The sequence below is a fragment of the Schistocerca serialis genome, chromosome 4 (assembly GCF_023864345.2).
Source record: "Schistocerca serialis cubense isolate TAMUIC-IGC-003099 chromosome 4, iqSchSeri2.2, whole genome shotgun sequence".
NCBI lineage: Eukaryota > Metazoa > Arthropoda > Insecta > Orthoptera > Acrididae > Schistocerca > Schistocerca serialis.
The window spans coordinates 128,135,780-128,153,263 of record NC_064641.1 but is presented as its reverse complement, the minus strand read 5'-3'; the positions used below and the strand labels follow the sequence as shown (position 1 = coordinate 128,153,263).

Here is a 17,484-nt window from a genome sequence, read left to right as displayed (position 1 = left end):
AGTTAAGTCCAATAAGATTTCACACACACATTTTGAAACCTCCACCTTTCACTCGCTGGACAGTGTGTCTAAGCCGTTCAACCTGACCGGGTTGCCTCCAAACACGTCTCGGACGGGTGTCTGGTTGAAGGCATATGCGACACTCATCGCTGAAGAGAACGTGATGCCAATCCTGAGCGGTCCATTCGGCATGTTGTTGGGCCCATCTGTACTGCGCTGCATGGTATCGTGGTTGCAAAGATGGACCTCGGCATGGACGTCGGGAGTGAAGTTGCGCATCATGCAGCCTATTGCGCATAGTTTGAGTCGTAACACGACGTCCTGTGGCTGCACGAAAAGCATTATTCAACATGGTGGTGTTGCTTTCAGGGTTCCTCCGAGCTATAATCCGTAGGTAGTGGTCATCCGCTGCAGTAGTAGCCCTTGGACAGCCTGAGCGAGGCATGTCATCGACAGTTCGTGTCTCTCTGTATCTCCTCCATATCCGAACAACATCGCTTTGGTTCACTCTGAGACACCTGGACACTTCCCTTGTTGAGAGCCTTTCCTGACACAAAGTAACAATGCGAACGCGATCGAACCGCGGTATTGGCCGTCCAGGCATGGTTGAACTGCAGACAACACGATCCGTGTGCCTCCTTCCTGGTGGAATGACTGGAACTGATCGGCTGTCGGACCCCTCCGTCTAACAGGCGCTGCTCATGCATGGTTGTTAACATCTTTGGGCGGGTTTAGTGACATCTCTGAACAGTCAAAGGAACTGTGTCTGTGATACAATATCCACAGTCAACGTCTGTCTTCAGGAGTTCTGGGAACCGGGGTGCTGCAAAATTTGTTTTGATATGTGTAGTTTCGATAACTGGGTAATTGTCTTGCAGTTCTATAGTCAAGGAAATATAATTGTGATGGTAATTGTACTCCTTAACCCAAGTAACATGTGTTTTTTATGTCCATGAACATAGATGCAACATCCCTACTGCTATAGTACTGATAATATTACTTGCTTGCTCAGTTTTCGCACGGAACGCGGCTACAACTAACGTACTCGCCGCACCCACGGCACGCAAGACTTCAGAACTGAGGAAACTCTACACAACACTCTTGCGTGCGCACTGGCGCGCGTGTTTCAGCATTTACAAGCAGACGATTGGCGTGACAGTCTCGAACACCGACAGGCGCGTAGGTGAGAACGTGGTCCTACACTACACTCCACGCACCTGGCCGCCACGGTTCTGGTTCCCAACAGGGGAATTTGCTGACGGCAGAACTCTGTCGTGTAACCTAGATACCTGGCCACTGGGAGAAGATTCGAGCAACTGGCTCGTGATTTTCGAGGAAAGTTTGGAACGTCACATAGCCGCACTTCCCCATCCTGAACACCAGGATACTGCGCCCCAACACTGCAAGGTGATCAGACCCACTGGCGAGTCCAGATTGTACTTCCAATACACTAATATCTGATTATTTTATTTTGTTTCAGATCAGGAAGGTGGTTGGATGAATCCTCTGGCAGGCGCTTAATTGTGAATTGCATAGTAGTCACGTAGATATAGAAGAACAGAGGAAAGTATACCAAAAGCAACACAGTCAGAAACATTGGAGAAGTAGCACATGGGCTCAATTTTCGCCGAAGTACGAGTTGCAAGGATTCCCAATAAGGAAAGACATCGATCACGGGACTTGTCGCGAGCAGAGAATACGTCTGAAAACAATGAATATTTGACTCGCTCATTTTTGTGATAATTTCTGAAACAAAGTACAGTCTGTGGCGGTAGAAAAAGAGAAATCGTTAGACAAGGCGTAGAAGCGCCCCGGCATTTATAAATTATAAAAACTTCGTAAAAACAGTGCTTGGTGACAATAACGAAATTCATCGAGAGAAAAGATAAGAAAAATACAGTGTAACAACAGCGGGTAATGCTCATTAATACCGCGTCATTTCTCTGTGTATTGTACAGCGTATGTTGCGAACTATACTGCACACATTGTGGAGCAGCGGTTAGTGCTACTGACTAGTGTGTTGCCGACTGCCATTTCAAATCCCATGAGCAGCAGACATTTGTTGTTTAATACTAATCATTTCTAGAAGGTTCACGAAGTTTCTAATACTTGTGTATTCTGGAATATTCGATGTTCATATTGTCACGTAGAAGAAGGTGTAATTAGATGAATGACGAACACTAAAATCACTTAACGAAGGTTTATTCATCACTTACTCATACAAGAGTGCAGAGCGAACTGCCTCCCTAGAATGTACTCGAACCGAATACAGAAATTAAAATTTTACTTCAACCCTCCATGCAACAGTCTAGTATCATGACCACTACCATACAGTGACTGTGCTACTCAGCTTCCTCTGCGACAATCTAAACAGCAGCACTCTTCGACCAGCAAGTCAGTTCTAGCCTATCTGTACGTTGGTATCAGCAATAACCGTGCATTCAGTGCTAAGCATTGTACGTCATTGCTCTACGATTTGGAATTGACTGTGGTTAACACGAGACATTGTTTAGTGGGGACGCCGGGTACTTTAAAATACATATACCACGATCATTCCAATTAAGCAACATAGAAACCGTCGCCTACTCGGACGGGAAGCGAAATACTAGCAATTCTTCATTCTAAAGGTCTATATATTCAAGAGACAAACAGAATTCGAACCAGCAGTAAGCCAGCTATGGATGAGGCACCCATCAGTGTTTTCCATATACACTACTGGCCATTAAAATTGCTACACCAAGAAGATGACGTGCTACAGACGCGAAATTTAACCGACAGGAAGAAGATGCTGTGGTATGCAAATGATTAGCTTTTCACAGCATTCACACAAGCTTGGCGCCGGTGGCGACACCTACAACGAGCTGACATGAATTAAGTTTCCAAACGATTTCTCATACACAAATAGCAGTTGCCGTCGTTGCCTGGTGAAACGTTGTTGTGATGCCTCGTGTAAGGAGGAGAATTGCGTACCATCACGTTTCTGACTTTGACAAAGGTCGGATTGTAGCCTATCGCGATTGCGGTTTACCGTATCGCGACATTGCTGCTCGCGTTGGTCGAGATCCAATGACTGTTAGCAGAATATGGAATCGGTAGGTTCAGGAGGGTAATACGGACCGCCGCGCTGGATCCCAACGGCCTCGTTTCACTAGCAGTCGAGATGACAGGCATCTTATCCGCATGGCTGTAACGGATCGTGCAGCCACGTCTCGATCCCTGAGTCAACAGATGGGGACGTTTGCAAGACAACAACCATCTGCACGAACAGTTCGACGACGTTTGCAGCAGCATGGACTATCAGCTCGGAGACCACGGCTGCGGTTACCCTTGACGCTGCATCACAGACAGAAGCGCCTGCGATGGTGTACTCAACGACGAACCTGGGTGCACGAATGGCAAAACATTTTTTCGGAGGAATCCAGGTTCTGTGTACAGCATCATGATGGTCGCATTCGTGTTTGGCGACACAGCAGTGAACGCACATTGGAAGCGTGTATTCGTCATCGCCATACTGGCGTATCACCCGGCGTGACGGTATGTGGTGTCATTAGTTACACGTCTCGGTCACCTCTTGTTCGCATTGACAGCACTTTGAACAGTGGACGTTAGATTTCAGATGTGTTACGACCCGTGGCTCTACCCTTCATTCGATCCCTGCGAAACCCTACATTTCATCAGAATAATGCACGACCGCATGTTGCAGGTCCTGTACGGGCCTTTCTGGAAACAGAAAATGTTCGACTGCTGCCCTGGCCAGCACATTCTCCAGATCTCTCACCAATTGAAAACGTCTGGTCAATGGTGGCCGAGCAACTGGCTCGTCACAATACGCCAGTCACTACTCTTGATGCACTGTGTTATCGTGTTGAAGCTGCATGGGCAGCTGTACCTGTACACGCCATCCAAGCTCTGTTTGACTCAATGACCAGGCGTATCAAGGCCGAGAGGTGGTTGTTCTGGGTACTGATTTCTCAGGATCTATGCTCCAAATTGCGTGAAAATGTAATCACATGTCAGTTCTAGTATAATATATTTGTCCAATGGATACCCGTTTATCATCTGCATTTCTTCTTGGTGTAGCACTTTTGATGGCCAGTAGTGTATGTTGGTCAGGACCCAGCGGTTTCCAGCCGCAGCGCCACAATAATATGCCCTTTGTCTAAACCTCTTATATCAATGGATTTCCACACTTGCGGCCTGTATCTTCACTACAATGACTCTCCCGCTTGCATTCCTTCCTTACTGCGTCACGTGTCCGCAATACCACCAGGAGGCATTCAGCCTCGTGGTGGACAGTGGTCATAATGTTTTTCTTCATCAATGTATTGTGAGCCTTAACGTCGAAAAGAAATGCTGCTACTTACTTTCGTGTTTCTACTTTGCTTACCAATTACTGGTTAAGGTACAGCACTTGCTGAGCGGGAAGAGCAGGGTTCATATCTCCCCCTAACTTACGGTTGATTCATGTTAGCGTGATTAAAAGTTTCCTTCATTGTCACGTTACATGAGAAAAGACACGTGCACTCAAGAAATACGACAAAACTATTTTTGAAATCCAATCGTTATTTGTCGATACGCATTTTGCGAACAGATGAATGGTGAAAGATAATATAAAAAAGAGTAGTACACACACCCCTTTGGAGTGACATGCTAATAAGTTTTACACAATGTTTCATACACTTCGACGTCAAAAGAATTTTTAAAAATATTTTCGAAAGAGCTTGAGATTGTCTGTCCAGCTGAACACAAATTGTCGCAAACAATTAAAAATATTATTCGACTGATTTCTTACCATGCTTTTATTTTCATGTTTATGTTCGAATAATCCGTCAATTTTTTGCCGGAACTTGCTGGTCTTTTCTCAACTTCTTCTATGAGAATATCATTATCGAAATCGCCTACGTGCACAGTCACATGTGGGAACCCGTTGATGCCATGTTTGCGTGTCACTGTGTCTGTAACCGGAAAGCAAATGGGAAGCGGAGAACGCACGGAGAGTGACGGTTTTGTCGCCCGTGCGCACGCAGCTATCAAAACCTAGCGGCGCAGAGACAGTTTTCTTTCGGACTTGTTTGCGGGTCGGCAGACAAAAGTCTCACCCTGCTATCACGTCGTAACATGTGCACGTCTACGTATACATCCACAGACTGGACAAGAGTGACGAAACAGTAACGGTGACAATAAATCACCTGTGCGCGCTAGCCTTAGGTTATCCGTTGCTTCCTTAAACAACTGAAGGCTCGTACCAGGATGATTTCCTTGAATACGTCGCGCCAATTTCTTTGTCCATTCGTGTCCATATGAGGTACTGTTCCGTCTCTACTGAATTCGTCGCCGATGAGCTGTAAAATCCAATCTACATTCCATTATACGAGGGCTATTCGGAAAGTTCCGATGGGTCGCGAAATCACTGTGAAAATCAAAAATGTTTTATTTGCAATAGTTAGGTACACTTTACAGCTACCTCTCAATGTAATCGCCGCTCCGACTTCGACATTTGTCGTAGCGTTGTAACAACTTTCCAGTATCCTCGTCATAGAAGGCAGCCGCCAGTGCTTTCCGACAACTCTCTGCGCTCGTCTACAGCTCGTTGTCTGTGCCAAAATTTTGTCTTCATAGCCAGCGCTTCATGTGATCAGGAATGAAACTGAGAACGAGACAATTAAGGGCTGTGTTGTGGGTGACCAAACAATTCCCATCGAAAGGCTGCAGGAGCATCTTCATTACCGCAGAGTGGGGCCGCGACGTGTCGTGAAAAACGAAACGTGAGACAGTTACGTTATGTGGGCTGCATGACATCAGGTGAAATCTCTCACCAGGCCCTCATACTTAGGGAACACACTATTTTTTAGGCAACTTTATGTCCTCACTGTGCGCTCAGAACTGAAAAGAGTGACGTTCAGCGATCAATGGACATACTAGAGACGCTACCCAGCACGTCTTTGGAAGACTTCATTTCCACAGTGGTTTTCACTTTACAACGATCGGAACATATTTTCCGACAAGTCCTCGTATATACAGTACATAATACTAGACGGAAACATAATAGACCAGAGAGACTATTGGCAAGGAACTAAACATCTATGGTCCATAGGACGCTAACACGACAGTACTGGGGAGCCCCTGCAACACAGCTACTACTGGTAACCCCAGATGCTCGACCCGCCGAAAAACAGGCAACCTCAGGGAGACCGTACAGCATGCAAACCATCCACAGCCACCCCCTACACTGTGAGCCGATCTATGACCGATCGTCCATTAATGTATGACAACCTTGAACTGTTACAGGGACGCAGCAAGCCCCACAACGAACATCCGCAACGACAAAGGTAACGATGCACGGTACCTAGCACTAACATAACCACACCTTGGATGCACTGTCGCAGATAGCAAGCCGCTACTGCCCTTACTACCCGTCCTACTGTCGCAGAGGTTTTTTTCCCTTGGCGCTTGCCTTGGCTCTTTTTTTCCTCTGCCCTTACAACTGCTACTCTTCGATCGCTTTCGTCCACTTTCTATCTCCTCATGGGCCATGTTAATGAGTAATCTAGATAACATCACAGCCCGCATCCTGTGACTCCTGATTCAGAAACTAATATGTTATACGGGGGTGACAGTAGAACTTTTGGTTTGGTCACCACGTTGATGTGGGCGTGGAGGGGCCCCATGCGTTCCTATCTGAGTGTCTAAATTTCATTTTTGGAAGGTTACTATCAACGGCCGTCAAGTAATGTATAAAACGCGAGTTTGACCATCAGCAGCTTTTATTTTAAACCCAAATATCGACCAGTTTCAGTCACGGACCATCTTCACGGAAAAGGGTCAAAAGGGTTTAAGCCACAACATTACATTTGTTATTACTTAAATGACGTGTACAGCACGTAATAAATATCAATATGTGACACAGGACTTTTAGAAGCAAACATACTAATACGAAGTGTACACAGAGCAATGTCTCTCTTCATTCTGATATTCATGACATGCTCTACACATTATTTAAGTAATGAAAAATGTAATGTTGTGGCTTAAACAATTGCAACCCTTATCTGTGAAGATGGTCCATGACTAAAACTGGTTGATATTTGGGTTTAAAATAAAAGCAGCTGATGGCCAAACATGCATTTTATACAGGTCTGAACGTTGTAGCATGGAATAAAAATAACCTATGTAAGATTTCTGCCAAAGGCCTTGCCGCAGTGGTAGCAACGGTTCCTGGCAGATCACCAAAGTTAACTGCTGTTGGGCTTGGCTAGCACTTGGTCGGGTGACCGTCCAGGCTGCCGAGTGCTGTTGGCAAGCAGAATGCACTCAGCCCTTGAGAGATCAATTGAGGAGCTGCTTGGCTGAGAAGTGGCAGCTCTGGTAACGAAGACGCAACGTCCGGTAGAGCGGTGTGCTGACCATGTGCTCCTCCATATCAGCATCCAGTGATGCCTATCGGCTGACTGAATTGGTGGATGATCGGTACTGTTGGGCCTTCTAAGGCCTTTTCTGACGTAGGTTGGGTAGATAATATTCCTGGAGTACTACCGTCCGTCTGGTCTTAAAAACTACTGACGAAGTTCTTAACACACAAATAAACAATATCAGATTAACAAACCACCTGCGAGCTCCTTCAATAACACTGTTAGCATTCATTAGTTTTAAACCTCAGGCAATTAACTGAATCATATTTGTATCTAACAATATTCCATATTCAAGAAAGTTTGCATAACATTTCGAATGATAATGTCGCAAGGGCGGTTAATTTTGCTGTTTCAAAAGACATGATTGTTGAGAGCACATATTTCAAAAGGAAGGACATTCATAAAGCAACTTGGGTCTCTCCAGATGGACACACCCGAAACTAAATTGATCATGTTCTCGTAGATCGGAGATGGCACGCTAGTATAGAAAATGTTAGGACTTTCAGGGGAGCAGACTGCGATTCAGATCATTTTTTTGTAGTTGCCAAAGTATACCAACGGCTATCTACAGCAACATCAAGGTGTCACAATGCACAACTTGTTAGATTGGACACTGACAAGCTAAATGATGAAAACTTTAGAAGAAGGTACATGACAGAAATTTCAGATAGGTTTGATGCTCTCAGGACACACGAAGATCAAGACGAGGATATAAATAAACAATGGATCACAGTTAGGAATAATATCAAAGAGGCAGCGAAGGTCACAATAGGTACAATTAAGAAGAACAGGAGGAAACCGTGGTTTGATGAGGAATGCAAGGAATAGGTAGAGGAAAGGAAAAAAGCGCGATTAGATTGGGATAGAATGGGAGACAGAAGACGAGAGGAGTTCTTGAACTTGAGAAGGGAAATTGGTCGTAGGCTACGGGTAAAGAAGAGTGATTATTTGAACAATCAGATTAAAAAAATGGAAACAAACAGTAAAACAAAAAACATTAGGGAACTTTACCTAGACATAAATGGATATAGGAAGGGGTTCAAGGCTATGACAAATGCACTTCGAGTGGATGCAGGTGGAAACTGCAGAATTAGTTAAAAATGGGGGACAGAAATTGGTGGAAGTAGTTCACAAAGTGATAACTAAAGTATGGAACTCAGAGATGATACCTGAAGAGTGGCAGGAGTCGATTCTGATCCCAATTTTTAAGAAGGGCGACAAAATGGATTGTAGTAATTATAGAGGGATATCGCTATTACCAGTATGTTCCAAAATTTTCTCGAATATTCTGCTAAGCAGGCTTACAACATATGCAGATGAAATTGTGGGGGATTACCAAGCTGGCTTTCGGAGGAACAGATCAACTATAGACCAAATATTCACCCTGTGTCAAATTTTGGGAAAGAAATAGGAATATAATAAACCAGTTCATAACCTTTTCATAGATGTTACAAAAGCATATTATTCAGTATTGCAATCAAAATTGTACAGAACTCTTTTGGAACTTGGAATACCAAAGAAGTATGTTAGACTTATAGAAGCGACTTTGAAAAACACAAATGGTAGAGTACGCGTGGGGAAATTGGAGTCAGAGAATTTGTAATAAAGAACGGACTTAAGCAGGAAGATGCCCTGTTTGATTTAGTCCTAGAATATATTGTACGAATGGCAGCAGATAATTCAGAGGATGTGGAGTTAAATGGAAATATTAAGATATTAGGGTATGCAGATGATATAAACATCATTAGCGATAGAAAAGAATCTGTAACAGCTAATGTGAATGCGTTAATCAAGGCTAGTGAAGATGTAGGTCTAAGGATAAGTGAAGACGAAACTAAATACCTGGTTACTACTAGAATGCCAACAGCAGTAGATCAGGAAATGTTAAGAGTTGGAGACATGCAGTTTGAAAAAGTGAACACATTTAACTAGGTAAGCGTGGATATCGCTTCGAGAAATGAGATTGAATCCGAACTGAAGAAGAGATTACGGGCTGGAAATGCGAGCTACTTCTCACTGAATAGATTACTTTCATCACGGATATTGTCTAGGAATTTAAAGATTAGAATATACAAAACTATTATTCTACCAGTTATGCTGTATGGGTGTGAGACTTGGTCTCTCACTGTGCAAAATGAAAAGCCGTTTCGAGTATTTGAAAACAAAATTTTGAGAAAAATGTTCGGAGCAAAAAGGGATGACATTAGCGGAGAGAGGCGAAAACTGCATAACGAAGAGGTTCACGAACTCTATTCAAGTCCTGACGTAATCAGTATTATTAAATCACGTGGGCTGCGATGGGCGGGCCACGCAGCTCGAATGGATGAGGGCAGGGCAGCGCGCAGAGTACTGGTAGGGCACTTAGAGGGAAAACGTCCTGTGGGGAGACCGAGGCGTAGATGGGAGGACAATCTGAAGGCTGATTGGAGGAGTCTAGGTATTGAAGGTGAATGGAAGGAAATAGCCCAAGACAGGGGCAGATGGCGAAAATACGTTGCTGCGGTAATGGACTCTCGAGTTCGGTACGACCAGTGAGTGAGTGAGTAACAATTTTCCATGTGCCATACACAAAACCAGTCACAGTTAAAACCATAGAACAAACCATTGAGAATTTTGGAAATGAATTAAGCTTAGACTGATGAGCCAAAACATTATGACCACCTGCTTAATAGCTCGTTTGTCCATCTTTAGAACGAAGTACATAATTGATTCTGCGTGTCGGGTATCCAGCGGTTTGTTGGCAGGTTTGTGGAGGTATGTGGCATTAGATGTCTACGCACGGGTCCTGTAATTCTCGTAAATAACGGGCCTCTGATTTGCGTATGTGGTGGTGGCGCGCGATCGCGACCCATATGGGTTCCATACAATTCATCTCAGGAGAATCTGGCCGCTGGAGACAGCAACGTGAGTTCATTACAACGCTCCTCAAACCACTACAGCACGGTTGTGACTGGGAGACACGGACAGTTATACTGCTGAAAGATGACATCGCCGTTGGGGTAAACATCAAGCACGAACGGATGCAGGTGGTTCGCAGTTGTCAGCGTGTCTTCGATTAAGCCCATCCCACAACCCGTTGAGGGCTCTGTCGTCTGCTTGCCAGCTGCCCTCCAGGGAGCAGTGCATGTTTCTCGTGATGGGTACTGTGCTACTTTTCTCGTGAGGCCTAGTCGGGTTCCTTGCATGCTACCTGCGCTGGCCAATCGGAAGTCTTGTTTTGTGACTGACCTCGCAGCCTGTAGGACGGGGAATCTTGAGGCAACGCCAGTTAACCCTCGAGACCAAACAGAGCGTCACGAACCCGCCGGCCAAGCTGCGATCTTCCTCGAACGATTGTAAAGAAACTGTTAGTTATCAAAATTTGACTCTCGCACATCTTATAGCTTCGTTCATCATATTCATGATGAACTGCCTATCATTTCACTAATGATCATATTTTCTGCGATTTTTAGTGTTAAGCAAACTACTTCAACAATTTTAGAAAGTTTGCAGTGGAAAATAGGGGTCGCTATGAATTTGTGTTTGGTGCATGTTAGGTCATATGTAGCTGAGTATGAAATGTAGCTAACATATTAGTTTTTTCTTTAAGCTTTGAAAGGTATTGCTATCTGTCACTTGTCTTGAGGAAATGGACAGTATGCAAAGCGCTTTGTCCCGAGCTCGCACCCCAGCGAAAAACCCAGAATGAAATATTCACATAATTCCTTGTATCTTGCAAACGGTTTCAGATATCGAAACAAGATTTTGCCGAATGGCAGTGTGCACTGAGAAGAGTGTTTCGCCATATGATGAATATGCAGAACTTCCATGTCTACCGGGATAGTCATGCGATTACAGATTTTTTTCAGTGAGATGATGTAACATTTTAGCGCTCTCAATAGCTGGTGAAACGAGAATTACTGTGGGTTCAGAACAATAAGTTGTGAAGAAATTTCACTTTATTTTTATACAGAGAACGGGCATTTTTCATAAAATATTGACACATCTTTACATCAGTTATGATTTATGATTCTATCGCAATTCAGTTGCATTACAATGTCAGTGAGATGAATATTTACTAAGTCAGCTTTATTTTGGCGAAAGAAACCGATTAATATGGCAACAAGGGCTCTTACATATTACTCAGAACTCATCACTGATAACGTTTCTCTGAAGAAAAATAAAAGTGATGATAAGTCTGGGGAAAATAAATCGCTACTTCTGTCGAAATTTCGGCGAAATCCTATGTCCCAGTCTATTTTTAATAACGAATGATGTGGGCTGAAACTGGACAACGGATTTTATTTCTATATCACAATAACCTAAGAAATATGAAAACAATTAACAGCAGATAGCGTGTCATCTATACAGTGTGAGGGATAGTACTTTCTCACTACAAACATCTTTTAGTTTGTCAAAGATATAGTTAATCTGTTTACACCTTGATGGATAGTTGATTGAATTTTGCAAATTTAAATGTTTTCATATTTGTCATATCCTTGAGATACAGAAATGAAATTCTTTGGCCAGTGTCAATCCACATAATTTATTATTAAAGATACTCTGGATAAAGGATTCCATTAAAATTTCAATAGAAGTATCGATTTATTTTCGGCAGACTTCTTATTACCTTTAATTTTGTGTGGAGAGGTGTTATCAGTGGAGAGTTTTGAGTAATCGTTAAGTTCCCATATTGCCACGTTCGAATCATATCTTTCTTTCATCAAAAACACAGGAAAATTTGTAAATATTCATGTCACTAACATTTTAATGCAGTTTAAGTTGCGACAGAGTCATAAAACTGCAGCTGATGGAAAGATAAGTCAATAGTTTATGAAAATGTTCGTTCTTGGTATAAAATTAAAGCGAAACGTTACTCCAATGTTGTTCCGAAGTCAAAGTAATCTTCGATTCACCAGCTATCGATGGCGTTTAAATATTACATCATTTCTTTGAAAAAAATCTGTAGTCGCTTAAATATCGCGGTAGATTATATCAGCATATTACTGATTTGGCGGAATACTCTCCAATTTGCATACTGTCATTTGCCAAAATCTTGTTTCTATATCCGAAACCGTTTGCAAGCTATGAGGAATTTTGTGAGTATTTTATTCTGGCTTTTTTGCTGGCGCGAGAGCTCGGTACGAAGCGCTTTATATACGATCCATTTACTGGGGACTGTTGATAGACAGCAATATCCTATTAAGTTTAAAGAAGAATGCAGTGTGTTAGCTACATTTCATACGCAGCAACATATGACCTAAAATGCAACAAACGCAAATTCATAGCAACCTCTATTTCTCACTGAAAACTTTCCGAAGTTTTTGCGACAGGTTACTTAATCCTGAAATATCATAATAAATATAACCATTAGCGAAATGATAGGCAGTTCATCATGAAGTTGACAAATGAAGCTATAAGACGTGCGAGAATCCGCACCTAATCATAAGGCCTCCGTAAACGATCAAAATTGTTTGGCAAAATAGCTATTATCTAGTCGAGGATTTGCGAAGCCAGCCCGTACACGCACAATGTTTGTCAATGTAACCTCACTTGATAAGCAGACGCTGTTTGTGTTCGTGAATATTTTGACAGTAGTGAGAATGGCCACAAACGCAGACAAAGCAGTTCTGGCATTGACTTTGGTGCCATGTTTAAAGAAGATGATGAAAACAACACGCTGGCCCAGGCAGTGGCTTAAAACGAGAGATTTATCCGTGAAAATCCGCTAAAGGAAATAGGCCCAATACTCTCAGAACCCGATGATTACAACTTTCTTCAAATGCACAATGAACTTCCAAAAACTCGTTAAGGCCCTCGAGAAAGAGGAAACTTGTCTGTCAAATTCGATCTTATCGAGCCACAGATATGTCAAACAAGGCTGTGCACATACCAAGAAAGCTTGTCTATTCCACCATACTTTTGAAGCAGACTTTTCCGTGTATGTTGCATTTTGGCACTAGTGGGAATGGCTACAAATGCGGGTAATGTACTTCCAACACTGGGTCCGGCACTGTGTTTAAAAAAGAAGGAAACAAGAAGCTTGTCCTGGGGATGGTTTAAAGGAGAAATATACACATGAAAACCTGTAAACGGAAATGTTACATTCAGAACACGATGATTACATGAACTTCGTGTGGGTGGACAGTGAAATGTTTAATAAGTTCGCCCTCACATTGAAAAAGCAGACTCAAGTAATGTGTGCGAAAATTTATTCTCTTCTACTTGAACATCTAATGACAGTTCATTAAAATATCACAACAAGGGAACGTATAGCCCATATGTTGTCAAACTTTCCGTCGATCAAAATGTCTCGCAAGCACGTGAGACACGGTCTAAGCATCACAAACACGTCAAACAGCGCCGTACACGGTCCAATATCAGTCAGGCATAGTTAAGTTCGAGAAGATGTTTGATGGATTATGGGGGGCCTATACAACGTGTGACAGGTTCAGAATGCGAGGCAGCAGTCACACCCACCAGCTAGCGGGCAGCCATTCGCGCTATCTAGCAAATTTGCGGAGAACCTTACTCTGTGTGAGACGGGCTTTGCTACCCCAGATCCCATGCAAGCGCATGAGAATGTCACCCATATTTAAAAAATGCTCCCACCAGCCTGCGTCCGTGACGCGCTGCAAGTTTCGAGCCGCCGTTTACCTCGATGACGGTGTTTGTAGAGATTACCATCGACCTAGAGTAGCAAAAATGTAATACACCCAAAGAGCCGACACGTTCTCATTGGTCGACTGTTGAATCCCGACGGTCCCGAGCCCACTGCAATCATAATTGACCATATCGTTGGGTCAACATGTGAACTCGTAGGGGTGGTCTGCTGCAGAGCTCCATGTTCAACAATGTACGATGAACGGAGTGCTCCGAAACACTTGTGCGTGCACCAGTGTTGCGCTCTTTTGCCAGAGTTGCCACAGATCACCACCTATCCTACTTTACAGAGTAGACAAACCTGCGAATCCCACGTTCTGTGAAGAGTAGTGGACGCCCAACAATTAGTGCCTAGTGGTAGTTTCACTGAGCTGCCCACGACAGTAGCACATGAACATTCGACAAGCTTCGCCGTTTTCGAGATACTCGTTCACAGGCTCTGCGTAATAATAACCTACCCTTTGCGAAAGTCGCTTATCTTAATGGATTTCCCATTTGCAGCCCATATCTTGACTAGGGTGGTCCCTCGTCCTTGGCTGCTCCACTTATTTACTTTTGTTACCGCGTCACGTGCCCGCAGGCGGGATCCAGTGACGCGGTGGGCAGCGGTCATAATATTTGGGCCTATCAGTGTATTTCTTAAATTTCACTGTTTTGAATTTACTTTCCAGAACGGCTTAACACTTTAACAGTTGGAGCCACACGCACGCACATATGATTCTGAAATGTCAAAGTGACAATAGCTAATCTGAACAACCAACACCGGAACGAAGATCCGAAAGGTTACCTTCCGTTTAACAAGACGATATGGAAAATCTGTAGTCACACTTTTAGAGTAGGAATAACAACTGCACAAGACTAGCACATTGGTTACGACAGATGACGTGGTGAAGTTGATAGTGGCGCTGAAAACCTGCATGTTTAGATATCAAAATACAAATTACAAAAATAATATGTCTGCAAAGCAACACTGTTTATCGACAACGCTGCTCAAAGCACGAAAGTATGCTTGCACAATATGTGACGATGATAAATGGACTATTACAACAGTGAATGGTTAATGATGGAATTACTAACGCGAATATTCTTTTTATGGCCTGATTACTAACTGCACAGTAGATACTGGGAGATACTCCGTTAGTATTTAAGTAGTCAACGACTGGCTGAAATCTTCAGATGCTAGCTGCAATTCTAGATGCTATTTCTTGTGCTTCTGCTACTTTGGCAATTATTACTTAATTATGCATTCTGTACAGATGAAAGCAATCAAAGAAGATTATATTAGTAGCCAACCTGCAGCTATCCGGTTCATCTTCGCGTACCGCTAACGCATTGGAACAGATCGCCTATGACTGCGACAAGGGCCGTACCACAAACACAAACACTTACCTGCGCTTCCGAGGTCGCCTAGTAGTGCTACGTCCAATGTGGCGTCGCACGTTATGAATTGCAAATGAGCCTGTCCCAAGGTGATTCTGCTGACCCAAGTCCGCCATGATTCGGTAGTCTCACTGTAACAAACAACCAGCTTCGATCGCGTTAAGGTAGTAATGGGATCTGTAATGCAGTAATAATAATGATCAGATCTTTAACAGTAACCTCGGTCTTTTTGCGTGTGAAGTACTTATCTACAGCGAAGCGCTATCTGAAAAAAATGCTGCAGAAATATCCAATCAGATCTTGTAAGTCTTCAAAATTTTACAAAGATTGGCAGCTTGTTTGTGACTATTACAGCGCCATCTATCACAAAGCGAAAAAAGTGGTCCAACTAAAACATCATATTTCTTTACGTACAACACGAATATGTAATAAAAATGGGGGTCCCTATTTTAAAAAAACGCAGTTGATATCCGTTTGACCTATGGCAGCACCATCTAGCGGGCCAACCATAGCGCCATCTGGTTTCCACCTTCAAGCTAGACGAATTTTGTTCTTTGTAGTTTTATCGTTTGATGCTTATTTCGTGAGATATTTGGCCCGGTCACTATCAATGGACCACCCTGTATACCTGCATGGGAAAGGCGCTTAGTTGTATCTACGCTGCAGCAACGCTCTCAAACGGAAACTTTTTGATACATCAATGGCGTTGCGGACAACATTACTAGTAACCTCAGACTTTTTATAGAAGACGCAGTTATCTGTGCTGAAGTACTGTCTGGAAGAAACTGCACAAGTATTCAGTCAGGTCTTGATAATATTTCTAACTGGTTCAAAGACTGACAAGTTGCGTTAATTGTTCAGAAATATAAAATTATGCACTTCGCTAAACGAGAAAATGTAGTATCCTATGACTATAATATCAGTTAGTCGCATTTGAAATTGGTAAACTCATACAAATACCTGGGTGCAACAATTTGTAGGGACATGAATTGGAATGATCAGATAGCCTCAGTCGTGGGTAAAACTGGTGGCAGGCTTCCGTTTATTGCTAGGGTACTAGGGAAATCTAATGATTCTACAAATGAGATTGTGTACGAACGAATGAATGGTCACATGTTTAACTCATGAGAGAGCATCACCGAAAAGCAAAGAAACCTAAATTGGCTGTCCTTTACAGGTAGACGCTAATTAGCCCACGAAATCCTACCAACATTTGAAGAACCGATACCAAGTGAAGAATCTAGGAATATACTTCAACTCCCTACGTATCGCTCCCGCATGGACCGAAAATACAAACTTTGGCTAATTGCAGCGGGCACAGAGGCATCTAAACAACCAGATTTTCCACGAATCGAACGAGAATGGAACGAGACGAAACCCTGACATATGGTGCAACACTAAGTACCGTCTGCCATGCACTTCACAGTGTTTTGCAGAGTATGTGTGTAGATTTAGATGTTGTTGTTCTGTTCTTCAGTACGAAGACTGATTTGACGAAGCTCTCCATGCTACTCTATCCTGTCCAAGTCTCTTCATATCTGAACAACCATTGCAACCTACATCCTTTTCAACCTGCTTACTGTATTCACCTCTTGGTCTCCCTCTACAATTTTTACAGCCCACACTTCCCTCCAGTACTAAATTGGCGATCCTTGATGTCCCTGAATGTGTCCTACCAACCAATCCCTCTTTTGGGTCAAGTTACTCACAGTTGCGTGGTAATTTGGCATTTCTGCATCGATGACGGGATAAGAAGATCACGTCCAACAACATCACATAGGAAGACCAGCGTGGTCATTGTCAAAGAAAAGATACGACATACAAGGTACGCAGTTACTAATGCACGCAGTTTGCACGGGATGTAACAAAAATGCGCGGGGCAAATTGAAGGGCACATTCCTCACACGTAGACCAAGAAATTATGTTATATGAACATGGGTCTGGAAACGCTTTGGCCTGCCGCAGTGGCCGAGCGGTTGTAGGCGCTTCAGTCTGGAACCACCCGACTGCTACGGTCGCGGGTTCAAATCCTGCTTCGGGCATGGATGTGTGTGAT

General features: G+C 43.3%; 1 protein-coding gene across 1 annotated transcript in view; it reads right to left on the bottom strand.

The window, feature by feature from the left end:
- LOC126474117 (alanine--glyoxylate aminotransferase 2, mitochondrial) overlaps positions 1–15,451 on the bottom strand; it is a 149,631-nt gene extending 134,180 nt beyond the window's left edge. Inside the window, exon 1 of the mRNA XM_050101544.1 lies at positions 15,342–15,451. Within this exon, the coding sequence (XP_049957501.1) occupies positions 15,342–15,360 (19 nt within the window). The 5' untranslated portion in view covers positions 15,361–15,451. The remainder of the gene's footprint in view (positions 1–15,341) is intronic.
- Positions 15,452–17,484: the final 2,033 nt, after the last annotated feature.